The sequence below is a fragment of the Helicoverpa zea genome, chromosome 3 (assembly GCF_022581195.2).
Source record: "Helicoverpa zea isolate HzStark_Cry1AcR chromosome 3, ilHelZeax1.1, whole genome shotgun sequence".
Classification (NCBI taxonomy): domain Eukaryota; kingdom Metazoa; phylum Arthropoda; class Insecta; order Lepidoptera; family Noctuidae; genus Helicoverpa; species Helicoverpa zea.
This window is the reverse complement of record NC_061454.1, coordinates 12230154-12257197: the sequence shown is the minus strand read 5'-3', so window position 1 is coordinate 12257197 and position 27044 is coordinate 12230154. Positions and strand designations below refer to the sequence as shown.

Below are 27044 nucleotides of genomic sequence, written 5' to 3'. Positions count from 1 at the left end.
TGATAAATTCTAACTTTTATTTGATAAGTCCAACTTCAAAGGGTAAGTAACAAAACCTAGGCTATACTTTTATCCTTTAAAATTCATTTTACCCTAAGGGATTGAACCACCCACACATGAAAAATAGAGGCTTCTATTTCTCCGTCACTAATATTACATACGCCAACTTTGGGCCTAAGTTTTCGAGGTCGTACCGAACAAGTGCTAGACGCAAGAGGGAGGGGCAAGAGAGGGGCGAGTCTCCCCGGTGCGTGAGAATTGGGAGGGGGGTGGGGTAGGAAGTTTGCACTCATGGCACTGCCAAAATGGAAGGCTTGTAGTGTAAGCGTCTCTTCTCAGACATTGTAGTTTTAACGTACCAATTTGCAGTAATCGTGAATTGCTCGTTTGCTTTCAATGTCGCAAGTCCTACTTTTTCAATGTATTTACTCTGTGCCATCAATTCAGTAAAACGACGCCAGTATATTCACATTCAAAAAATCCCACCGCTCTTCTTCTAATTACACTTTAAAAAGAAAGGAACCTTGTAGTTCAAATATAAATAAAAAGCGTTTGTAAACAACAGGAAATTCTTGCCGCCCCTGCAACTCGAGAGAGTCGACTTAAGGAGAAGACTACACGAGATATTATGGAGCGTGGTAATTTGTCACTGAACAAGCAATTTAAGGACCCTTAACCCTGACAAATTACTCTACATACTTAGGCCAAACTTCAGCATATAACCATTGAAGTTGAAGCTTACACAGTTTCAAATCATTTGAAATGTCTACAAGACAGAGATAACCAAAATTATGCCTACAATATTTTGATGTCGACGAAAAAAGATGTAAACTTGTTTTATATAACCGGTTTAGTAATTCAGCACGTGAATGCCGAACCTTATAATAAATAAGTACCTACAAAAAATAGCGCGTCGAGTGACGAGTGTTTTATAGGTACTTGTCCCGATAGTCTGAACGTTGTTGGTAGATTTTAAAATCCTTATAAAAATCAGAAATAAACAAGGAGTAAATATAATAACTCCATTGACGAAACATACCATGTAAATATTGTCAGAATTGGTGAAGATATGGATATATAAATAACAAAATCTCTGGAGATTCTCGTACAGCCTGGATATCTTCTGCCACTTACCTTTCGAGTTAAGGGGGATGATTCTCGTTTTCTGCATGACTGGTCCGTGCCCTCGTTATTCTGGAAGTACTTCACACGGTCCTTGCAGTACTGTTTACGCTGCTATGGTGTCACTAATTAACACGTAACTAAGCAAAAATTTATATGACAATATATAATTTAAGAACTTTATTTATCAAACGCCACACAATATTCTCAAAAAAAAAAAAAAAACAGATTAGAAAATTGGTATTGGGTATTGAAAGAAAACCAAAAGTACGAGCAGAACGAAAGAGACGCTGTAGCTTAGAAATGTTTTTTTAGTTTCCGTCAGTTTTATTATTTCATAAATTAAGCAGACAACAGTCCTGTAGATACATATTGTAAAAGAGAAAGCTAAGGAAAATTTCAAAGAACCTTTCATTGAAATTCAAGCAAAAGCCCATCGAATTTTAACAGTCGAATTCACTGCGTTTTCAAAGCCTATGCGGAACGCATCGACTCGGCCCGCTTTCCTTATCGACCGAGCCGGTATATGTGTCGCGAGCCACCCAACCCCCCAGACAGCCCCCGGAATACCCACCCTCCTTCTGTCTCTGTTTTTCAGCTACGGGCACCGAAACTACTGTGTTCAGTGTTCCAACTGGACAAGTTTCCAATACTTACTAATTTTGATGTTGAAACTTCAATTTTCAGCTCTGAGTTGGGTTGAAATCGATTTTAGGTAAAATGTTGCTTTCGGACATTTTCAGTGCAGATGTACTGCTGAGGTCTAAACGGTGACTGTATTGATTAATGCTTTATTTATACATACACTTACCATTCATGAAGATTTGCGTCGTTTTCATTAGGAATTAAAATAGCGTAGCGTAGACTCTCAGTGCGTCACCGCGTGGGTGGACAGAGGGATCGGGGATTCTTTTTGCATCATTTTTATGGTTTCTCCCTCTGGTGTGAATTGAGCTTGCATTTATTCAAATTTACGCTCGAACTGTTTTATGTTGACTGCTGGCGGCAAAACCTTTGGTTTACGACCCAACCATCTGGTCTATTTGTAAGGATAACGTTGCTATACTACCAGTACGAATATTATTACCTACATTGCCTCAGATAAATATCAAAAATAGTGATATCGTGTATTTTATAATAACAGAAATGCATTAAATATATCTGTGTTAGCGATTTATAAGTACAACGTTAGCAATATTGAAATTAATTTTATCATAGATAGGTATGTCTACCTATCATTTATCATAGAAACGTGATAAAGTATTGTGATATCGTTTTCGACAACAGCTGAACAAAAATATTCGAATGCAAGATATACGTATAGGTTGATAATGTATTGAAATAGAACGGTGTTCTACTGAGAGATACCTCCTGATAAAGTATTCGATTTGATTATTATTACGAATAAAATAATAAAGCAACATCGCTATTAAATGAAAAAAAAAAACCTGGCAGAACCACTCCGGAGATATCTGTATATTTCAAGATAGTAAAACAATCACATATTGTTCAGATTTTATTCCGCAACTAAGGCAGTGAGGCCATTACTTAGTGATTTTATTGACATCCTTATATCACTGGCAACGGTAACAGTTAAGGTTACAGTTTTGGTTCTTGAATACTTGATAAGACCCGCCACTGTTCAGTTTTACGTGTTGTGGGAACGGTATTTATAGCGTTGTTCCAATAGTAGCATCGATTTTCTGTCTTCACATGGATTTTGTAATGAAATTTATTAAAGCAGTACAGAACATGGTTGCACTGGCATTGTAATATTCCGAGAGAGGCTATGGATGTTCAAATGGGTAAAATGGATTTCGTTGCTCATTAAATATGATATCGCTAAATAGTTACCTACATGTTTAGGTGTGTACATTTTACATTGAAAACATACTTTCCGCAGCAGACATCGATTTATGATCATAAATCTGTCACAGAACTCAGAGCTCGTCACTACATTAAGCTCTCTATACGTACATCCTTCCAATTTACATTTTGTATATCGAAATCCACACGCTCGTCGGTTTTCTATAGAATCTACTATAAAATCTGCATTATCCCTTTTTTAAGTACGATTTCCTTAATGTGAAATTTATTTATAAGTAGAGAGAAAAGGTTAGCTTAGACAGCAGTACCTACATATTATTTTTTATGTTGTGTGATACACAAACACTATGATTTCATCTAAGTACCTAGATATTGGAAATGTATATTATTATTCGTTGAAGAATCTCCAGGAACAAAAACATAAAAATAGACGGAATTGGTTTATTGAATCTGTTAGAGCTTGGAACAACGAGCATGAATGATGATCTATTTAGATAAGTTACGATCTGCGTACGCGCCCGCAACTTTAAACATTTTTACGCACGAAGAACTCAAAAGTAATTTCGTAAATTCTACTTCACTGTTATAAACAAAAATAAAAATGGCCTAACTAGTGTGCGTAATAAAAAAACCTATAAAAAAACTAACAATGCATAACTCGCAAACCAGTATAAAATATATGTACTTATAGGTAAAAAAACTTGATCACGCAGGTTTGGTCTAAAAATCAAGGTGTTGCTGCGGTCGGCCAAACATCAGGATGGGGGAGTAAGGTCTCCCCCCTCCCTAATACCGCAGCGAGCGCCCCGTCCCCCGCAGTCTATACTTGAGTGCATTATACACGTCAAGCCACCCTTAGCGGGCCCTGGAATCTCCTGTATAGTTGTGCATATTTAGTGTAGGCCTAATTTCTACCCCCGACGCATGTACCCCTATATTGATTTGTGAGGGATGCGGCGGAAGGGTTAAATTTACCTTTGCCAAAATTGTTCAGTCATGATGATTGAGCGGTTTCGTTAATCAAAGAGATCGATCGTGTGCAGCAAGGGTCGGTATTCCGTAAATTTTCTGTTCAGCCACACATTTTCCATTGCTTTAGGTTTAGGCTTTAAACTTCTGTACTAATTAATATACAGTTCATGAGTTTATTCTACATACTTACGCATAAAACTATGGTAAAATGTATGAAAGATTTTAGTGTTCCTTAAATATTATAAGGTAATTTGAAAAAGATTTTCTTGTACTACTTGTACAGAACCGTCCACTTTCAGATATCATATGACAGACTTCTGTCTTTGTGTTCTGGGAAGTCTTCGTACGTTTTTGAAAGCCTATAATACCTCAAATGTGTGATAGATAGAGCGGTATTTTGTGCTACATAATTCTCAAAATCTAGGCCTTTAAACCACAGCCTTTTTATGACTGCTTTCAACATAACGGTCTTATAGTTATCTACGAACACAATGCTACTATCGATCCAAACACTAAACGACCTAAACCTAAAACGTATCCCAAAATTGTAATTGCAGTGCTATTAACAATCAGCACACGCACAAAAACCGAACGTCCGAAGCGGTTCACCTAGTTTTCCAGCCGCCCCCACTCCGTGCAAGATTGATTTTCTCTCACGCATTCACTTGCACTTTCAGTGGGGGTGCGTGTCTCTGTCTCGCTCCCGCGACCCTGCGTGCCTCCCGCGCCGACCTTGAATTTGGGAGGCACACCCAGCGGGTGGGATGCGTTGTCATGTACACTGTGTATGTGTGCGTGCGAGTGGAATGGGGTTAGTCGTCCTCCCCCCGTGATGTCGTTTTCACTTGCATCCGGGCTTTGGAGCTTATATCTACGGGTGGGGAACTCAATTTTCAATTTGATTTCGCATTCGCTCCGAATTTTCGGCTTTCGCTCCCGGATGTTGGGGAAATCGCAGATGTTTGTCTGCTATTTTCGTCTTTTTTTTCGTCTTGTTTTTTAATATTAGTTCGATTATTAATTCTTACAAAATTTTCTTCATTTGTGGATAAATTAAGATTGACTTATAAACATTTATTATTTTTTGAAGCAAAAACGTTACTCTGATTTCTTGGATTTTAAACCTAAAAAACCGATAATTTGAATAACTACATCAGACCTGCACATATGTATAGACATAATTACTTTGTTCCATAAAAAAAGTGGAACAATTGTACTACATTTATACTAGCTTATAATTTAATTGAATGAAACATGTAGTTTTTTCATTCTGAGTAGAACTATGTGCTACAATTGTAATAAAAATTAAGATCTGTGATTGACAAAATATGGATGTGACACTCGCTATGTATGATAGGATTTATGAACAAGTTATCATTTCCCATCACTCAAGTTGATAAGAAATTTAATTTGTCTGAATCTTTAGGGACGTATCCGTATGGGAAAGTCCGAGTTCGCCAGTAGACATTTACGATCTATAAAAGGACATTTTATCGGTTGAATAACATTATGGTTACTTCTTTAATCAATTGTTATTCCGTTTTGGCAGTTAAACGTGCTTCACGAAAAATAATATGTGTCAAACTCATAGAATTCATTCAAGACTAGTGTAGTCTACGAATAAACAAATATTCTAACTAGCTCATTGTAATGTCACAACACAAATACGTTACAATTAGATCAATAACGTGTGTCATTGAAAATTGTATGATATCATTGAATTTTTAAAGGTGTTCTACATAAAAGAACGACTCGTAACCATCCTTATAATCTATTCAGTCGCTGGTGACCTATTTACGCCACGCTCCGCGTTGCAATATCGTATGGTCACAGGGGCCCTCAAATGATGAGAACAGCATGTTTGGGTTAACACTCGACGGAATTGGGACGCACCGGACTAGTATATAAGCTAGTGCGATAAAATTCAATGAGTTATTATTATAAACTAAGTGACACGTTTTCGGCTCGCTATTTCGTAGATTATTTAATTTACGGGCAACGGGCAACGGGCTATTTGAGGTTTTGATTACAAATAAACAGATTACTCATCTAAGCAGTTCCGAAACGTGATCATAAGAAAGAAAGGTACTATTTTACGCAACGTAACCTTTCACGAACATAGTTTTCAGAATTTAAAATTTTGTACATTCAGAACTTCGTTTACAATGCGATAATTCTTTTAAATGAAATATTTATTCTAAGAACTGAAATATTAAAAAAAAAAGACCCACAAATATACGTTCGAATTATCATAACGTAAAAATATAACGTCGGTAGCATGCACACATGCACGATAACGTTTGTAGGTCCCGAAATGGGGCCAATGTCAGTGGTGTTGCAAGTTGCGCGAGCGACCAATGTCGTTCGCTCATTTCCTCGTTAAAGCCGCGACAGCGCGGGCGCAGCGGTGGGCGCATGCGCGTTGTGAAACTGCAGTGGTTTATGCGTTGATGATGAGCTTTATGTTTCTTGAAAGCGTGAAATTAGATTGTGAGGAACAATTTTATTTATAGGTGCAGAACATGTAGAGACGCTTTGAAGGGATTTTTTAATTAATATTCAAAGATGTTGATGTAATTTTGCTCAATTATTTAGTTTTTTTTTGGGTTCTTAATTCTGTATCTACTAGACGAGTGCCAGTTATTAAGTGTGTATAGGTACAAAGAGTTTAGTACTTAAACTTATATATCTCATATATTTGCTTTTATACACTATTTATGTACGATTGTCTTGTATTTTCATTTTGCATTTATGTAGGTATTATTATTAAAACAACATTTATAGTAAACAACTTTGTTCACAAATACCCATACAAAATCCTTCAAGGTGTTAACGACATGATCCGTCAATTTACATAAATTACATATATTATTTATATTATCTTTTTGTAAACAGTACATAGGTTGGTAATGAACATGTATGTATAATATTTCCACTATAAGAGCTTGACTTTTCAGGTTGGGGTGTAGGATACACATATTAATAAAAATGCCTATAATAAATGGTAATGACCATTATTGATAATCTGTGCAATATATATATACATATATAACCTAGCCATAACATGGGCTTACGTACGTAGGAAACTATTGGTTTGTAATATTAAAAAGCAGTAGTTTCGTTTTCATTGTTAAACGGATGTTTCCGTGTAAACTTATATAACGTGGCTTCATATCAAATCATGCGCAGGGCTCGAAGGTACCTCTCTGATAACAGATTACAGCGCGTACTCGCAGATAGGATTAATGATAGATTGGTACTGTACCTAGTTTTATATAAAGTAATGCTTACGTAACTTGAGTAGCCATGTATTCTATTTGTTAAGATTTTTGTAATCTTTCTTTAACGGAAGTGAGAATGCTATGTCATTTTTAGTTCATGCAGAAAGTTATTATGTATTAGAGTGTGCATTAGATTTATTGAAAATTATAAATGAGAGAGAAAATTAAAAATAATTTTAAAAGAACTCGGGGTTTTGAGAAGTTAATTGACTTGAAAAGTGTAAGTTCTTTAGTACCATAATTAGCTTATTAAAGTATATAGACGTAATGAATAGACTGTAAACCTTTTTTTTGGTTACAAATAAATTATAACATAATATCTAAATAGACAATGATCATAAAAACAACGCATTATGAGAGAAAAACATTTATTTTGTTTATCAATTCTAATATTAAAACTTGTAGTTACAAATCACAACTATAACGAATATGTTTCGCTATGAGTGGGATAATAAAATAGTAGTCGATACGCATCTTTGTACCTACGTTGTTATTGCTAATACCATCATGCACCGTCGACATCATTAACGTAAATGTACAAAATGAAAGTTGTGTAAATGTACAAAATTCGATATAAACATTGTTACTAAGTAGTTATTCTAAAAAACTCATTCCATTTGATTATGTATATGATGATTGATAAGTACGAAAATAATTTTACTTCATTCAACAAAATGTAGCAAAATGCTACGAAACTTTGTAGCAAAACTCGTAGCGCTCGTAGTACCTAGGTAGTCTAGATTTTCGTAGCACTGTTTTTCTTTAGAACAAAAGTTTAATTTTATTTTCAATTGTTTTATTTATTAATTCTTTGTATTATAAAGTATATTTACGCTATAAAAAATGTATTATTCTAAAAGTGTTTATTTGTTAAAACAAATAGGTACTACCACTATAAAAATGTAACAAAATAGGTCGAAGAACGAGGAAGTATTTGAAATAAATCCGTGGGCGTGGTTTGTAGAAGCGAATCGGTCGTGCAACGCTGTGCCTCGGCCGTAGGCTGGTTGCAAGCTTGCGATTTTAGCGAAAAAGACTATGAATAAAATAAAATATTGTTGCTTTGAAATATTATTTTGCTAATGCTGCTAATTGCTCCAAATAAAAAAATAAGTAAATTTGTAAAAGTCTACAAAGCTATTAAATGATTTTGCACTTTACATCGTCAAAGTAATAGTATATTTTATACTTCCTAAAAAGTTATGAGAATATTTATTTTTTAAAACGTACTGTGAAACCCATCGGAAATTCCTGATCGTTATAGACTCTGAAAGAAATAAAAGTTGTGGTTTTATTGGAATCACACTACTCCAACATTACTATAGTGAATGCGTAATAACTCCTTTTACGGTAGGCATACACACGTAGGTTTCAGCACGTTATCACCCCACTCCGTTGAGGCAAATCATTAATTCACAGCAAACTATTGTTCCTTTACTGTTTTAGAGGAAAATGGAAAGACCCAGAATATTTAATGTTTGAATCATAAATTCACAAGGATATTTTTTTAGCTGTTTTATTAAATGGATTATCGGATTTTAGTTTCAATCTATAAGTCAAATAACTACAGAATGATCTACAAAAATACAGTTAAAAGTAGACATAATATAAACATTATTCTATTTTTATCAATTGAGTAACGTAAGCAGAATAATAGTTCCACTAATAGTGAGCAGAACTAGCCCTAATCATTACTGGTTTCGTATGATAATAAAGGAAATGAATAACATACCTATACAATTTTCAACATTTAAGTAGACAAAACTATGTCGGAAATACGCATTTTATCTTAACGCCAATTAAATATAAATTGTTAAATTTGTAAAAAATAAACAAAGGAATGTAAACGGCATTTAAAACCAGTGATTGAAGGTCGTGTATGCTAAAAAAAGCTTAGCGAATACCATTAAACCTACATTAGTTTATGAATATGCAAGCAGACGTTAATGTGCGTTCTTTGTATGCGAATTTTTACTATTTGTTGAATTGGCAACTATTTGGTTAGATAATATTAGTACCATTTAATCTAAGTGGGTAATTAGCCAGTGTTGAAGTAACGGATATGAATTCCAAAAAAAATATTTGTAATAAGTCGTTTTTCATGCATTCATTGAATGTTATAACGTGATAGTCAGTTAAATATTACTTCAGTCGATTTTCCTCAAAGCCCTACGTAAAAATAATAATCGTCATAAAAAATGCAAACTTGTAACTACAAACGCTGGCTACTATCGATCGTCGGTTAATCAGAGTGCGTGTGGCCGGCCTTCCCCAGCGCATACGACCGCGGGTCCAAGGCTAACCGTATTTTGTTCCGCGCTCCGTGAGTAATGACGTAATGGTATAAGTACTCCGGCTATCTATAGTGCGCCCGGCGGATACGCGTGGCCTATATCGACACAATAGTAAAACACTGATAAAAACTATAGCTAATAATCAATCCATGAATGTTCGGGGTCCTAATATCGAGCCCTGTAGCATTCCAATAACACTTGAGTAAATATTATTACATCCAATTTAACCTTGAGAAACAATCGTTAAGCCCGAAAATACATAATTTACTAGATTTTCAAACGAAATCGTAAATTAGAAAGAAACCTATAAGAAAAGCGTTGAAAACAAACAACGTGCTCCGTTTGAAGAGTTTAGTAAAAAATAGTTATGTTATAGTAACGCCATCTATGTTTACAACGGTGAATCAATTACTATGGTTATGAAGAGAGAATACCTAACTATGAAGTGTTTGTTGATTGTTACAGCAGTGCGTCTGCGCTCATTTTTTTTTAATTCTTCTGGCCACGTTAAACAAGGAGACAAATCGCTGCAATTAACCATGTTATAAATCTATGACAAATTAAAATAGTCCCCATCAAGATTCATTAATAATCTCAGATTAAAAATACATCATAATCGTGCTCGACCTGTTTTAACTTCAGTAGGCCAAGGGCAGATGCTACTAGAAATACTTTGAAAACTTTCTTTAAACAAAGTATACACTTTGTCACAACAATGTGAATTACTATTCAGGTTTGAACTTAGCATGGAGGTTAATCTAATTTTGATCTTTAAAAAAAAGATCTGTCAAAACTAAACGGGCTGATAAGCTAGATTTAACACAAAAATAAATTGATCATTCGGTCTGTACAGTACACGGTGTAAAGATGTTCCCCTCTTACGCTTCTCAGAATTACTCTGGGACTAGCTACCTTGACTTTTGTTTATTGTTTATTGCATCGCGTGGGCTGGGACTTACGATGTTTAATATATTCAAATATATAAAAATAGACAATAGGGTCATAGGGATTAGTGAAGATTCATCAAATACCAGCTCTCTCGAAACGGTTTTTGATTCTTTGAATTGAACTGTTTATTTTCTTTTATTGTTTTTCCAGATTTTAGTGAGTTATGTCTAGGCTGTGTAGCATGAACAATCCCGTTACGTTTTCGGATCTCCAATTTATTTATAAGTAAGACGAAAACATTCCTAACATATCTGGTTGATAAATTATGTGATTTCCTAAAACATCTATGTCTTCTAAAAATGTAAAACTAACGGCAAACCCGACTTGTTCCAGGACGCCAATTCAAAGCTCACAAGGTGATCCTGGCAGCATGCAGTAAGCACTTCCAGGAGTTGTTCGACACGGCGCCGCCGAGCCATGCGGGCGCGTGTTACGTCATCCTTGAGGCCACCACGGCCGACAACATGCAGGCGCTGCTCGAGTTCATGTACAAAGGCGAGGTGCACGTCAGCCAGGACGCGCTCTCCAGCTTCCTCAAGAGTGGAGAGAACTTGCAGGTACGTTTCACATAACACTGCCCAAACTGTACACCACAAAAAATTTATTATTAGAATAGGTACCCTAGGACTACTGTTTTATTTGGGTATGTCTTCTGAATTTCTTTGGGAATTCTACTGTTACAGGCAAATTATTTAGAAAATGCGAATCGGGAAAGTCCACTCAGTTGTTAGTACTGAAAAATAATTCAATATGCATCCATACTAAAGTTAATCTTTCATAATAATATGATATCAACAGAGTCATAGTGTAAATATTTTTAAGCCGAGGCACATTCGGTGCTTACGAATTGCACACAATGCGCTAAGGCCAAAGTTACACATCTGGACGTTGTTTACAATATACGTCAATGCTATTATCATATAAATACACGCAAATTGACACAAGTGTTGGATCAAAACCTGATTCTTATTTACAATGTTATGTTTCCAGGTCAAAGGCCTGTCGATGGAAATGTCTCAGGACGCTTGGGTGAAGCAGCAAACTCAGCAGAACTCTGGAGACCGCCATCAGGCACGCATCAAAACCAGTCCGGTGTCAGGGTCAGGAAATTGTGAGGTGCAGGAGTCAGCTGCGCCGTCTTCGCACACAGCCACGTTCGCTCCGATCATGCCGCAGTACGGCATGCCGATGCACGGCAGCGGCAGCATGAGCCGCTACGCGCCGCCAGCGCACCTGCCCATGCACGCGGCCGGCCACCGCCGCCCCGCGCCGCCCAAGCCGTCGCCGTCTCAGAGCCCACACGCTAGGAATTACAGGTGAATACTAAGGGACACCCACCATTCAATATGATTACAGTGAGTGTTCTGCCGTCTAAATTTATAATTCGTCGTGCTTACGAGGATTTTCTGCTGATGACGTACGTTAAACTTCTTCGCATTTATTATTGGAATAGGTCAATATGTTCCAGTTTGTATGGGTGATAAATGCAGTAATCAAACTTGACCTAGAAATGACACATCGCGAATAGTATACACTGCGTTCATTGCTATCAATGGACTTAATGTTTATCTAATTGCTTTTTCGTACGTTGCGAAAGTGGGTGACAGTTTCCCACGTTGGTGCTGAACGAATACCATTACACATTCGTTTGTCAAAATGGTTCCGACATTTTAATTTGGAATTTTGGAATCGGCAAGAAAACCAAAGATATCGTCATTAGCATACAAATGTGCTTACAACCGTTTTATTTAATTTGGCTAAGGTTAGAAGAACAACAAACAAGAGCCGATCCGTGAATAGGCATGTGAAGCTTAGCGCTGTTGCAGGCAAAGCTCGTCGTCGTCGCACTGCGGCAGCGTGGCGGACGAGCCGGACACGCGCTCGTCGCCCGGCGCCGCGCGCTACGAGGACGCGGCCGAGCTGCCCGCGCCCGCGCCGCCCAAGAACAACGGCTACGAGCGCGGCGCCAGCGACGACATGCCCGAACGACTCAACAATGACCAAGGTGCTGAAGGTATGTTTTACAACACCTAGTGTATTTGCGTGGTGATTTGGAAGACGGGAACATTTTGTTTAAGACCTGGTCAAATACATTAGAACCGTTCGAAACAAACTCATAATTTCTAATGTACTTAACTAAAGCGAAATCAAAAGAATTCAATGGTTGAACAATTTTTGTCTCAAAGGTCCTTTTGTCGTCCACTGTTAACAGCTTTTCACTTTTCGTCGGATCATTAACATCAATTGCTGAATATTGACCTGGTTCCGATGATGGCATTGCTTATCACTCTAATTTCATTATCATTCATCATCATCTTCCATAATCAGCACGCCTGGCGAAGGCATTGGGGGGCGTATAGTATTCATTAACTTGAGAAATGTTTTGATATCTTTTGTACCTACATCCAAAGGATGTTATTAGGCGTCATATAAGGGTGCGTCCACATCTGGCGAATGTGCCGCGAATGCGCAGAACGCGAGCCGATTGCGAGCCGTCTGCGAGCTGCGCGCGTGCAGTCACTGCAATAGCTTGGTGTGCCTCTTTAGCGCAACTCATGCAAGGCTCGTATAGAGCGCGCGAGCGGCGCGCGATCCGCGCGCACTCAGTTCTCGCCCTTACAGTTCCGTATACTGGCTCAGTACTATCGAAGATGTCAGACGTCGCGCGCCGCCTGCGCGCCGCTCGCGTGCGGCGCTTAGGTCGCGCGCGAGCTGCGCGCGGGCGGCGCAGAAGCGGCGCACGAACAAAAATGCACGCGCGCAGCTCGCGGGCAGGTCGCAAACGGCTCGCGAGCTGCACATTCGCGGCACATTCGCCAGATGTGGTCGCACCCTAAGACCCATCCCCAAGATAATTCTTCGCCAGAAAATACATCGCTTTTGAATTCGCATGCCGCTGTAGTCTGTTTTCGATTTGTATCGTAGATAGCGTAGGACGGCTAGTTGTATACAAATATGTATGAAGGAAAGTACAAATAAAATAATAATTTTCAGATTTACGGATAAAAAGCGAGAACGACTACCAACCGCCCGGATACAACAACTCGCCGCCGCCGGCGACCTCGCTGCCCAACGCCAACTACCACGACAAGCCCATGGAGACGTCGCCCGTGCCGCCCAAGCCCAACCCCGACATCTGGCCCACCAAGCTCATCACCAGCAAGTCCGGCGGCATCGCCACTGCCGACGGTGAGCATCGCTATACAGCTGGCTAGCCTCGGCGGCGGCCGAGCGAACACTGACGTTCCGTGTGTGTGCAGGCAAGAAGCTGAAGTGCCCGTACTGCGAGCGGCTGTACGGCTACGAGACCAACCTGCGCGCGCACATCCGGCAGCGGCACCAGGGCATCCGCGTGCCGTGCCCGCACTGCAGCCGCACCTTCACGCGCAACAACACCGTGCGGCGCCACATCGCGCGCGAGCACCGCGCGCACCTGCCGCCCGCCGCGCTGCACCACGCGCAGTAACCGCCGCGCCCGGCCTCCACACTATCTACCTCAGAAATTGATCTTAACGTTTTTAAGAATTGTGCGATAATTGTTACTTAATTTAAAGTGTGTGACTTTGAATGGTTGCTCAGTACGCGTCCGGTGTTTCTAAAATATCGTACCTCCTTCGCACCGTCGTTTCGCGAGTACCTCATTTTTTGCATTCGACGGCGTCCGGTCGACTGCGATACGGAGTTACCTTTTTATAGACGATTTATTTTGTGCTCTCGGTCGAGTTGCGACGTAGCTTTTAAATACCTGAGCTAGGGAATCTTAGAAATGTTGTTGAGACTGATGGTCATAGGCTAAGTGTATGTAAATAATAGGAGAATGTTGTAAATCGCCTTGGCCTAGGTTGAAACACGCGTATCGACACTCTGTGGCAAAACTACCTCTTTTTACATTATTATTTTTTTATTTTTATTAATTACCTAACATAATGACAATAGACTAGATATATACGATTTTAGTTACGCATTCGACATATCTGTGATACAATAGAAACAGGCTGTATAATTTATTATTTTCATATTTGCCACACTGTCGCTAACAAAACAGACGAAAAGAAGTGCGAACATATACGGAATAGTAAAGTTTCAGCAGTTTTTTACTGTACAGTGCAAGAAGAACGGTTTTAGTTTTGTACAAAGTACAATTTTGCCCTAGATACATAAGTAGTTAGGTAAACAAATCGTGTTATTAAAAAGAATTGCATATAAGGTTCGATTCATGAATGAGTAAACAAATCCATCATAGTCGCTGGTAACAGGCTCGCCTGGGCGGATGTTACTATTGAGACCAAATAATTATATGTTTCAATGGGATGGTGTCGATTTTAACATTCCGTTATATAAAGATTTTGTTTTTCGTCTTAGTGCATTTATATGAAGGCCACTTACTACTTTTATATTCCTAGTCATTTCAAGTGCAACCAGTTGAGATTTTTAAAGAAAATAATTATTTAAATGATAAATGTAGGGGCGCTCGTCGATGTCATTGTATTATATTTTGTTGTGTTGGCATCGGCGGCGTCCACGTGTTAAACTACAAGTTTACATTCAGCTGCAATAAATAGTTTTTGTTACATAAAGGCCTATTCATATGTATACGCAGTGGGTAGCAAAACTCATTAATTCCATTCCTATAGTAATATGATGACAGAATATAATTACCTTAGTTGAATGGATGTTCTTTACATCTACAATTTATAACACCTTTTTGCTATCCTTAGCAGTAGGGACATTAGCTAGATTAGTTAGATGTGACAATACCGCATGGCTAGTCGGCTTGGGACCCGCTGCAGCGAGCATCACAAATGTCTGAACAGGCCTTAAAGCAGATGGTACTGTGCCAAATATCCTCAATTTTAAGTTCACATCGTATTATTTTATTTATTTTTGTTAAGTGTGAATGTAGCTACTGTGTGTTTTATTCCTGATATTTAGGAATAGGTTGCATTCATATTTATTATTATATTTATATTTTAGGATACACGTTTTATTGAATATATTTATGACAAGAATGATTTATAAAGGCTCAGTGACTTTTTTTAATATTTAGTTTCTGTTGTTTAGTACCATTTGTAAGACAGCGTTTTAGTTCTCTTGGAATGGTTACCTCGTTTTTGTTATGAAAAACAAAGAAAATATAAAGTTCTATTCATATATTACATACAAACTTTACCGTTATACTTATACAACCAATAGATAGTTCAAATTATTCAAGCGAAATAGTTTTAATAGAGACACCTGTTAGAAAAATATAAAAGTAGTAAATTTTATCGATTACAGTACATTGTCCGAATAATTTTGTATAATACATATATGAATAGAATAAAGTCGACTATTAGTATCAATAGACCGAGTAGAAGCTATATACAGTAAAATATCTGAATATTTTTAGATTCGAATAGACAGGCTATTTTAAAAATCTATTTGTACACTATACTAACTTAAATTGATATTTTTATTGAAAATCTCTTTTTCTAAATAATAAAAAAAACATAGCCAAAAACATTAAGAGTAAATCTGTATTGATTTCTGTATCATTTAAAGTTGGGTCATGGAAAGGTACATAGTGGCAGGAGTTCACAGGCTTTGCTTTTAACTACATTTAACTAAAAAAAAAAAACAAAACAGTTAAAAAAGTTTCAAAATTTTAGATTTCTCAGCTCTACGTAATATTTCTCAGAAGGGCATTATGAATGAGCGAGTGAATAGTTGTTATGGTTCGCAAATAAAGGAAAAAATAAGAAAAAATGGACATAGCGGTTTGGGGGGAACGCCCGGGGGAAAATGTCGATTTTTGAGAATTATCGCACAGAAAAATCTTTTTATTTAATTTTATTTGTCTGTGACCTCTCTTGGACTTGGTAGGGTGGTATTTAACCGATTAGTTTAGGTTGCGTTATTTGGCAACGATGCACGATGTGACACTGTGTCTTATACAAGACAATGATCGATAACGTTGTGCTCTGTCGCGTTCAACATCACAAACGCAGTGCCTTCAGTAACATCTTGGTGGAAACGGTCTGTAGAAGGATTGGAGGGAATTACATACTTATACTTTACGTTGACCGAATCCTTTGTAATTAATGTATAAAAATTATTATCTTTCATTTTACTATCGGCATTCTTTATTTAGTGTATTATTGTTAAGAAAATGTTTTTTTGCTACTTCAATTGCAAATTGTTGACATTTATGTTTAACATTATTGACGAGAAAGTTGTTCTATTTTTGTCTTTTCGTTTTTTTCTCTTATGAATTTAAAATTCATAGTTGTGATTTCTTTTGACATTTAATGTTTTTGTGATACGTAAAAGAGAATTGCATTAATGCATCATGTTTTTAGCTTTTTTTCGTTTAAGTAAAGATGGGATTATGAGTATGTCTATGGACGGTGGCTAATGTTAGCGGTGGGCACTTGGGGCTCGTTATTTTGAAATCAATAATTGGATTTGCTTCTTTCTAAATTTTATAAGGTACAAAACTTAGATTACAATAACATCACGTGTCAATTTTGATTATGCAACAAGTTTGTGTCGTCCCACACAATTGTTTGTGACTATAATTATAAAATTAATTTCAAGTGATTATAACTGTACAAAATTCAGTATACAATGTGGGATTTTGGATAACACGTCTTAAAATTAAGTTGTGGCATTGTTAACGCTAATTAGTGGACAAGTTACTAGTGGTCCCTAATAGTTGTAATGTTATAATTGATGTGATAGGAAAATTCACACTTAGTCGGTGTTTTGCAATCCCTTTTTCATTGGACTTGGCCGATCTCCCTTGTACATGTGGCTGTTACTCTGGCTAGAAGGCAGCGGCTCAGCGCCGGCAGGACGATTGGATCCAACAATGCGCCATACAACAGCTTCAAGCGAGCGATCTAAACAATATCATTTCGAGTCAAATTTGAGTATAATCATTATTTTATCTTTAGTTGCTTGCTGAGGCATTATTGCTGGATCAAACTGCATTTAAGTTTAAGCACATCAATTGGTTCCGTTTTGAGTTTCGTATAATAAGATTATTGTATAAGTTAATTTTAGTTTCTTTATCTCTTTTTGTGTACATAAAATCGCGAGATGTCGTGATGGTAAAGCCAAAGATTGTTACGGGTATGGTGACCCTCTGCCGTCACATGGGCTGTGTAGTTAGCTTACATTCTAGCTCCGCGTCAGGAGGCACACAAGCTGAACCTTGTACGTAATGACGACCAAGTGTTTACTACGAATGTAATATTCTACATAGCCTCTTAGTTATATGTACGTTTATCTACCTCGAGGATGTAATTTAGTTCGTAAGTAAGCTTTTAAGTAGATTTTTTATATGATGGAAAAATATAAAATGTTAGTGTTTAAGAGTAATGTGAAAAACTAAAAAAAAATATAATAAATTTAAAGTACAAATATACTACCTCAGGATTCAATTATAGTCATTTTTCATATTCTATAACTGTCCCTCAGATTGTATTTTATGATGTTAATGGTGAATGTTATAAATTACTCTTCAGAATTTTTCTAAATACTTATTCTTAGTAAATGCTGGTACATACCATTTTTGAAATTTATGCGAATAGTTTTAAAAATGTATGAATAAGGATGGAATTCAGTTGTAAAGTCGTCGGTAATAGGAAGCACGTTTATTTGAATCTCTGCAAGGTAGTGAGTGCTCTCAACTCAGTGTGATGCTCAAAGAGGACATACATCGACGTGAGCTCGGACCGGGCTGGGTGCGGTCTAACTTAGTGTAAGTGTTAAATAGGCTAGTTGTAATAATCTCATTGATGTACCTCATTGTAAGCACAACACTTGCGGGGGATCGGCCACAAGTCTCCAGCGACGTAATCTAATTGTACCTTCCTTCACTCTCCGGAGTATAAATTTTTATTCGTAATTTTTATTATTATTAATTTTTCCCAGTTACTTTTTTGTGTTTCATAGATGTTACTATGTTTTAAGGAGACGAAAGAAAAAATGGAGAAATTATTGTTTGTTAGGTTTCTGCGAATTAAAAAAATGTAACAAAATTATTTTTTTGGTTTTTATTATTTGTTTTTATTTCCTTTTCTCTTACTATATTTATTTTTGTATTTATTTGACTTCGACAAGTTACACCCGTCCATCGTGTTTAATGTTTATTAAAATAAATTTAAGTACATTATTTAAGGAATTGACATTTAAGTACCTAATATTCATAAAATAGTTGCACTTAACTGGACAGGAAATATTTAAGTAATCATTGGATGTTTTTATATTTTAAGGGTGCACTATTATTGAATTGATCGCGAGAGTACCTCGGGATCTCTACGAATTTGATAATGAAAAGAAAAAAACTTAATGTTCTTTCGCATTAAATATGATGTAAGATGTTAAATTATGCTCACTCCCTCACTAGAGTAAAATCACAAGTTCTCGGACTGAACGGAAGGTGGTTGATAACTGACGCGACGGTGTGAAATGAGTTTGATCATTGAATAATTATATTCCATTTACTTCACTTTTCATGATAAAATACTGGCTCTAAAATATTTTTCATCTTACATTCTGAATAATTTCGATGTTTCAAAATCAAATGATTATAGTCATTCATGACTGGAAATAAACACATTTCATAAAAAATATTATACTTACGTGTTTATCCTTCTCATGTTGTTATGTTCGAATGAGGTAAGTCTCGGTGTCACTTAAAGCTATGTTCTTGTTGTCATCTTTGTGTAAATGTACGAGATATTAACTTTTATTGATATGCAAAAATTAAAAAAAAAAAAAACTAAAAAAAAGCAACGAGCACTCTTGTCTGCAAAGAACTAAAGTACAAATTTCTGAAGTCTTAAAAAGTTACTGCCAGTACAAATTAATTAATGGGAAAAAATAAATAAATGGTATCCGTATTTTATGTAAACGTTGCCAAAATTTTGTGTTTTGGGCATCAGTAAAAATAATTTAGTGTAGGTTATTTGGTGGAAAGTACAAAACAAACGATGTACAATGTACAGCAGCCCGCAAGCGATGGTTGGGATGTGCGACGTTGATATCATTCGTATATTTTCATTCATTTTGTTGCATATTTATCATTCGAGTGCGAGGGTATACAATACGGCCAACATCTAAGTAAGTGGTCATAATAGAACGTTAAAAAACGGTGACTTATCGATTGTAAACCAGGATGGTTGTAAAACTAAGTAGGATTTTGTACGTAGCGATGTAATGCTTAAAGAAAAAAAAAACGGTCGTCGGTTTGGTGGTCTATGTCTGTAAAGGAAAAGTGATTGTCTGTGATTTTTTTAAGCGACTTTTTTATATATATGGAAGAATATATAATTCTTTAACAGTAAGAATAGCACTACTTGTGATTTTTACATTAGAAATTTATTAGTTGACTTCATTTTTTTGTACTATATAATTAATAGGGTAATGTAGCGATTGGTGTAGTGGAGAACGGTGCGGGTTGAGTGTACATAGACTTATCATAATGTATAAATATATCTATGGTATATGACAAAGCGTCCTCATAGTAGGGGATTGCAGGGTAGCTGGAACATGATTGTTTGGTTTGCGCGGGCTGGGGAGACAGAGCGCTGTGCAGATGACGATCCCCTACTAGGAGTGCAGTCTCCGACATCGGGTATAACGTGCAAATGGTTAGACCACATGCGATGCTTGTTTGTTTTAGAGTGTCGCGTTCCTCAAAGGCCGTCTTAAAGGCCATATACGAATTAATTACTACAATAATGTGGGACGCGTCACTCTTTCCGGTAATTAGTAAATTAATTTGTGCGTAAATGTAAAACGGTAATAACTTGCCGAGTTCTAGCGAATTTTTTTAGTGTGGTAAACATTTTGGCGTATTTTGTTATTTATGTGGTAAACGTAGTGATTAACTGTTATGTTTGCTTCGGGTAAATTGGTATTGCACTGGCTGAAGAATTTTTCCTGGTCTCATTCAATTTTAACCTAAATATCTGCATTTACCAGGCTTCATTCACACAAGTCTAATGTCATAACAAAGGACTATATTATTGTTTCAGTCTTTAAACTTTATTCGACATGATGATAGCACATTTAAAGAAATAGGTATATATGAATGATTTAAGTAGATACCAATTTATTTCATTAAAATGATTTTTGCCAATAAACTTATTTGCCACTTACACAATGCGGTTTATAAAATCATAAGACAGGGTATTCTTCAGCCTTGCAATTTTCTTGTGAGTGTATTTTATTTTGCTCGGATACATGGTGCTGTATGTGAGAACGGTAACTGACAACTAAAATAATCCGTATTAAAATTAATATTACTGTAGACAATTTCCTGTCTAATTTGATGACGTTGTTAATATGCGGAAATATTGTTTAATACATGAAAACGAGTTGTAGCACTGATAATTTACCAAAACTTTTAAAAATCTCATTTTAATGTGCGCAATCGAAAATTGCTATAACCATAATCGTAGGCGTATTCGAAAGTTGCTCACAACCGCCAGCGCCTGTATCCGAACTTAATTAAATATTATCTATGATTGTAAATCGTGTACTATGGGAAATAGGTTCAGAAAAACAAAAAAGGTCTCTGCCTTTAATAAATAAACTTGCATGTACGAGTATGTACCTACGTGTATCTCGTTACATGCTTCTCTGTCTGAAGATTTCTCCTAGCTATTTCCCATTGTAAACTGAATGTACGAAGCGGGCTATAGAATTCTAATACAGGTATTTTAATTGTCCATTTGTGCACTAAATATAAATTTTGCGTAAAATAGATTATAAATAAACGAGAATACAGTACCCACAACAATATCCTACTATCTGGCTTAGGTCTAGATATTGTATTGATGAAAAATTTGTTCCATTGTGGAATTCTTAAATTAATAAAAAAATGTTGCTAAAATTATTTTGGTGTGTTGTTTATTTTAGAATTAGTTCCCTATAAGTATTTCAGCTTCAGAAACAATTTAGGATAAGTCCGCATTTTGCTAATAGATCAAATTGTTGGTAGTTCTACCAAAGGTACATTAATTATATCTTACAATCAAGGAATATTCCAGTATGGATAAACAATGCCGTGTGTGCTGTGTAAAAGCAACAATCAGAAAGTTGATACCTACTACTATACTAAGCAAGCTACTCCATTTGTCATGTAGGGACCTACCTAACTCCTGACAGGAATAATCGATCATTAGTCGAAATAGCATATAATGTCATGGCCATTAACAAACTTCGGTTAAAACAAACCAGTGCAAGGTTTAGGACAAAATCATACAAATAAGGTGGGCGCCATTTGCGACTCGAAGTCCAAGACCAATCTTCCGGATACCCCATAACGGCTAACCGACTGTCCGTTTACATATTTTATGCTGATAAAACACCCATTGTATGCTAATCAGAACGTCGGTAAACACAATAATTATATAGCCACCTAAAAGTTTATTTAAGGCTGCTAAATGTCAGTTACACAGTAGGTAACTAGATACTGACATTTCCCGCTTTTTTCGTAATTGAGATCTATTTAGATAAGCGCCATTTAGACTTGAACCAGTTTTGAGACGTTTGGTTTAAGGGCAAAAGTTTTAAAAGCTTACATTGCATAATCAACTATTCTCCTCATTATCATTCAGCGAATGTAAAGTACCTACGAAGTTAAATCTTCAAGTACAATCTTGCAGAATGTGTTGAAAATGACGGAATATAAGTATAATATATAAATTTTTAGTGGTATTACTTTATTTAAGATTTTTTATTTCTTGTCTTAATTCGAAATAATTTTTACGGTAAATTCTCAATACCTGCTTACAATAAAACTTAAGTAATTTGAATAGTTTTGTTTATGCACAAGTACATTTAAATAGTATATCAATTATTACAATTTTCAGTGACGGAAATATCACTCGTAAATAATAAAGCCTCGGGCATTTAGCAAGAGCTCTAACTAGATGATCTTTAATCCGCACTGCGCATTAGATGATTGTGGAATTAATTCGAGGTCTGTCTTCCGAGAATCTGGAAAACAAGCTTTCATACTAAATAAACTAATTCAATAATACATTAATAGACTTAAAAAACACAATGCCTGTGCCAATATTCTTAGTAGCTTTAAGTACTGAATAAATCCATTCTGAAGTTGATCATTTCCTCCGACGTAAACTCATACGGCAATTAACATTTACAAATACAAGACTTACCTACCTACCATAAGAAAAAGTCGTCCGAAAAGGATGTCGTTAAAAAGTAAAACAAAACTTATGTAAAACAGTCAAGTGTTTCCAAGGAGGTTGTTAAAGAAATGAACTGGTCGCATTCTTCTACGCTTACACCTACACCGATAAACAATATATTCTCAAGGATTACAACAGTGAAATTAAGCCGCGTAACGACACGGAAGCTAGCGAAATTAATACTCAGGAAGCAACGAGACGGAAGATCATAGTTATGCGAATATGTCGAATATCAAATCAATGTTCGTTTATGCACTTTAATTTATAATTTAAATTAAGGTGAGCAGGGTGACAATTTATAAAGTGTTAATTCCGCCAAAAAGTTGTCAAAAGTCCCTGTTTCAAGAGATACCCCTTTTTTTTTTTTTTTTTTTTATCGACGTAAAATCATCAAATGACCCCTCCCGCTGTGGGTTAGCAGCGGTGAGGGAGTGTCAGACTCTTACTGACTAAAATCGTCGTGTTCCGTCATAGGCCTTTTATGTACCAGGGCCGCGGTATCTCTTTCGAACAACCCGCAGCCCCGGCAGGCCTTGGCCCTGCTGGGCCCCGCTGGGGTTGCTGACGTCTCTTTGAGGAGCGCGTGGAACAACGCGCGCCGTCGACACGGGTCTGTCGTCTAGGAAGACAGAGGGACGATGAGCCACCCGAACTCACCGCCCACAGACCCACGCCTACGGTGGCCGGGAGTCATCTCGCGACACCCGGCGCCCATGGTGTCTACCTGGTCCAGCGCGGCGGCCGGGATGAGAGGTGCGAACTCTCTGGCGTTCCGCCTCCTCCTTCTCGAGCATGACCGCTTCGCAGAAGGAGGCGACGGCATCCCATTCCCTCTCGCCCCGGACCATGGCCTGAACCAGGGCCGGACGCGAGAGGTCGCCGCCGCCCAAAGCCTCGACGAGGACCCGGCGGTGCCCTTCCCATGCGGGGCACACCTGGACTGTGTGGTCCACCGTGTCCTCGGGGCTGTCCGCACAATGGTGACACCCGGGCAAGAGATACCCCTTGTAATTGAATAAGTACAAGTTCTGAACGTTATTTAGCAAAATGGTTAAATTTTTGGGTGGTTCTATTTAAGTATTACCTTTTCTGTACCTATGTATGTGTGTATCAATAATCACATTGAGGAGTTTTGACATTAAGGTTTTTGAAATAAATATTGTAGCAGCTTTTTATCAAAGCAGGACCGCCCCTTGCATTAATACTTAACACACTAGTAACATTAAGGATTAAATAGGTCATAAATATTCAGTAGATCTAAATTTTATTACGTACGAATTAGCGTGTTTATATTACGGGCGTAAATAGGGTTGACACTGTTTGAAATTCCTGATTCTTGATGTTTGTTGAAATGTTTAATCAGAATGCTGTGGATTCTACTTCATTCGTGCAAATAAAAAGTAGCAATAACAGGATCCTAATATTGACCGTACTACTTACTTGTTTATCTTAATCAGTCTAGCAGTTTTACCATATGAGAAAACAAATATCGAATTGGATTTGTATAATAAAAGTTAACGACTCAAGTACCTAGACTACAATTCTCTTTATTTTTGCCTCTAAAATTTTTAAACTCATACTTTCGCCCACTTTGCCACAGTTCCAAATATGGCGACCCTATCTCATTCGTCATCAGAATCCGGCCTATATCTCAAGTTCGTCAAGTGACCGCGCGTCGGAGGCGGCAGGACGAGCGCTATATAAGCTCGCTCATGTAAGCAGTCTGCACTCATTCCACCAGAGACTTACCTCAGCATCAGCAATGGCAGCCAAGGTAGGTTGTCTTATGTCGTGTGCTATAGTGAATAAATTGTGCGCAGGTTTGAAACGTTCACAGTTGATATCACATTTTTTGGGCGTTAGAACTAATGTGAAAATTATAATGAAAGCTGCAATAGATCGACCAATGTTTACTTTGCGGTTCGCGGCTCGATCAAGATGTTGGAAAAATTCAATATTTAGGCTAGTTTGTGCAATTTAATAAAGGGTAACATCTCATACCACATCAGACCAGTTGGTGTTTATAAGGTTCTAAAAGATGACTTTGTTGTTTCAGTTCGTAGTTCTCGCCGCCCTAGTGGCCGTGGCCCACTGTTCAGTGGTGCCAGTGGCGCGAGTAGACGCCGACTACAGCAGCTTCGCGTACGACGTGGCCGACCCCAACACCGGCGACTACAAGAGCCAGGTGGAGACCCGCGTGGGCGGCGCCGTGTCCGGCCAGTACTCGCTGCTGGACGCGGACGGCACCAAGCGCACCGTCGACTACACCGCCGATGACGTCAACGGCTTCAACGCCGTCGTGCGCAAGGACGCTGCTGTTGTCTCCGCCCCCGTCGTAGCCGCGCCCGCTGTGGTAGCTGCCGCTCCTGCCGTGGTGGCTGCCCGCACTGTCGCCGCTCCTGCCGTGGTTGCTGCCCGCACCATCGCCGCTCCTGCCGTGTACGCGGCGCACGCTGCTCCTGCTGTGTACGCGGCTCACGCCGCTCCCGCCCTGTACGCGGCTCACTCCGCCCCCGCTGTGTACTCCGTGCCTTCTGCCTACTCGTACGGCGCTCACTCCGTGTACTCCGCTCCCCTCGCCTACGCCGGCTGGTAAACAGTGTCCCGTAACTACTGTAAATGGTGCTCTTCTGTAAATAATGTTTATTTTTAAGTAAAAAGTGAAACTACTATTCTTTCGTTTTTTTCTGCCATCAGCAGTATCTAGTGATCTTGTCATCTGAATTGTCGTATTGATTACAAAATGATGCCATACATTAATTATGGTAAGGTCGCGATTCAACAGAGCTTGGTATACAGCGGAAGTTCTCTGTGGTTCTATACCTACATCTGTTAACAATATTACAAACAATTCTAAGAAGGTCGACAAAGCCATCAAATATGACTAAGAAATGAATAATCTAGAAAGATAACAACTACACCATAGAAGATACGGACCTATGGTATGGAATCAATTATGGTTATGTAAGCACAGACCTACTAAGATGCTAAATACAATTTGGAGTTTATGTAGAAAAATTAAATAAAGTTTACTTGAAGACAAAACATACCTACAGAAAATTAGAAGTAACCTGTGGAACATGAAAAACTAACAGGCTGCTTGTTTTAACTACGAGTGACAAATATTAACTTTGATCAATATTTAACAAAACCTGAGAAATCTATCACCTATCTGTTCTGTTTTTAAAAGAACACTGTCAAGTACGATTAGTTATAAGTATTAATTGTCAGGTCATGCATTTGTTTTATTTATTTGTTTTACCCCCGCACTCAGAGATATTTAATGATTACTTAAGTCACTCCTTATTAACGCATTGTCAAGAAAATTCTTCACTTTAGGAATGGCTTAAGTAACCATTAAAAGGCTTTGAGAGCGTCCATTAGTGGCCTTGTCGTCAACTATATTTTCGAACTGTTTGGGGTTAAAACGCTCGGATCGTGTGGTCCGAATGTCCACACTCTATTTAAAAATCTATCTAGGCGGCTGGTTTGTGCTTTTCGTGACTACAAGGCTTTCTATTACCTAGGACAAAGGATTAGCATGACAACCCAACGAGGGTTGTCAGCCTCTTGCACGCTCCCAGTCGGCAGCGATGGGGACGATTTTTTTTACGCTTTTTAGTTTGTTTTTTTAATAGGATAGTTTTTTTTATTGTAAATAACGTCTAAAAGTAACGAAAGTTCTAATAAAAGCAGAAATTATATAAGTTGCCTTCATAAAGGCATTGATTGTGGACAGGTTTTCAGAATGATTATAAAATAATACGTCACTTTATTTTAACCAGCAGCTTCCCGCAGTTTCACCCATGTCCCGGTTGAACTTTTTATTCCGTATTCGGACCAAATAGCCTACGTTACTTGGGGATATTCTAGCTTCTCAGCAATTAAAGAAAAATTCAAATCGGTTCAGTAGTTTCAGAGCCTTTACGGTACAAACAAACATACAAAAACATGTTTCCTCTTAAATTTATTTTTTTACGCTGCTGGAAATCTCGACAGCACTTGCAAAACCCGGCAGCCTGTTTTGGATATTTCTGCACATCTCAACACCCATGCTTTCATTTGCTGAGAAAATTAACACTTACACAAAGAAGGACAGTTCTCAAATATATTTTTTTTACTTCACTACTCGGAAAAGTATGATAATTGATACAATGACAGAGAGACTAGCAAGACGTCCGGAGGTCGGTCAATCACAGCGGTTGAAAGAGATCGCGAACCTGTTCTACCACTTGCACTGAATATCTGTATGATAACAGTTGTCGTCATAACTCGTTCATATCCGCCACTTGATCTTTGTTTTACTCACAGAGAGATCAATTAATCGCTACCGCGGTAATAATTGCTATGAAACTACCTAAGTATATAATAAGCCATTTAATTAATTCATC

At 37.6% G+C, this 27044-nt stretch overlaps 2 protein-coding genes across 4 annotated transcripts in view; both read left to right on the top strand.

The window, feature by feature from the left end:
* Positions 1 to 18471, top strand: part of LOC124646173 (zinc finger protein chinmo) — a 52731-nt gene extending 34260 nt beyond the window's left edge. For 2 of the 3 annotated variants that reach the window (XM_047186258.1, XM_047186256.1), the window contains exons 3-7: positions 10778 to 11001; positions 11435 to 11760; positions 12271 to 12458; positions 13439 to 13633; positions 13705 to 18471. In XM_047186258.1, the coding sequence (XP_047042214.1) occupies positions 10778 to 11001; positions 11435 to 11760; positions 12271 to 12458; positions 13439 to 13633; positions 13705 to 13910 (1139 nt within the window). In that variant the 3' untranslated portion in view covers positions 13911 to 18471. The remainder of the gene's footprint in view (positions 1 to 10777; positions 11002 to 11434; positions 11761 to 12270; positions 12459 to 13438; positions 13634 to 13704) is intronic. The other variant, XM_047186257.1, reaches the window with a different exon arrangement.
* Positions 18472 to 24333: 5862 nt separating this feature from the next.
* On the top strand, positions 24334 to 25323 carry LOC124645887 (larval/pupal rigid cuticle protein 66-like). Its single transcript, XM_047185862.1, has 2 exons — positions 24334 to 24427; positions 24710 to 25323. The coding sequence occupies exons 1-2, from the start codon at positions 24416 to 24418 to the stop codon at positions 25247 to 25249; spliced, it is 552 nt and encodes a 183-aa protein (XP_047041818.1). The 5' UTR covers positions 24334 to 24415; the 3' UTR covers positions 25250 to 25323.
* Positions 25324 to 27044: the final 1721 nt, after the last annotated feature.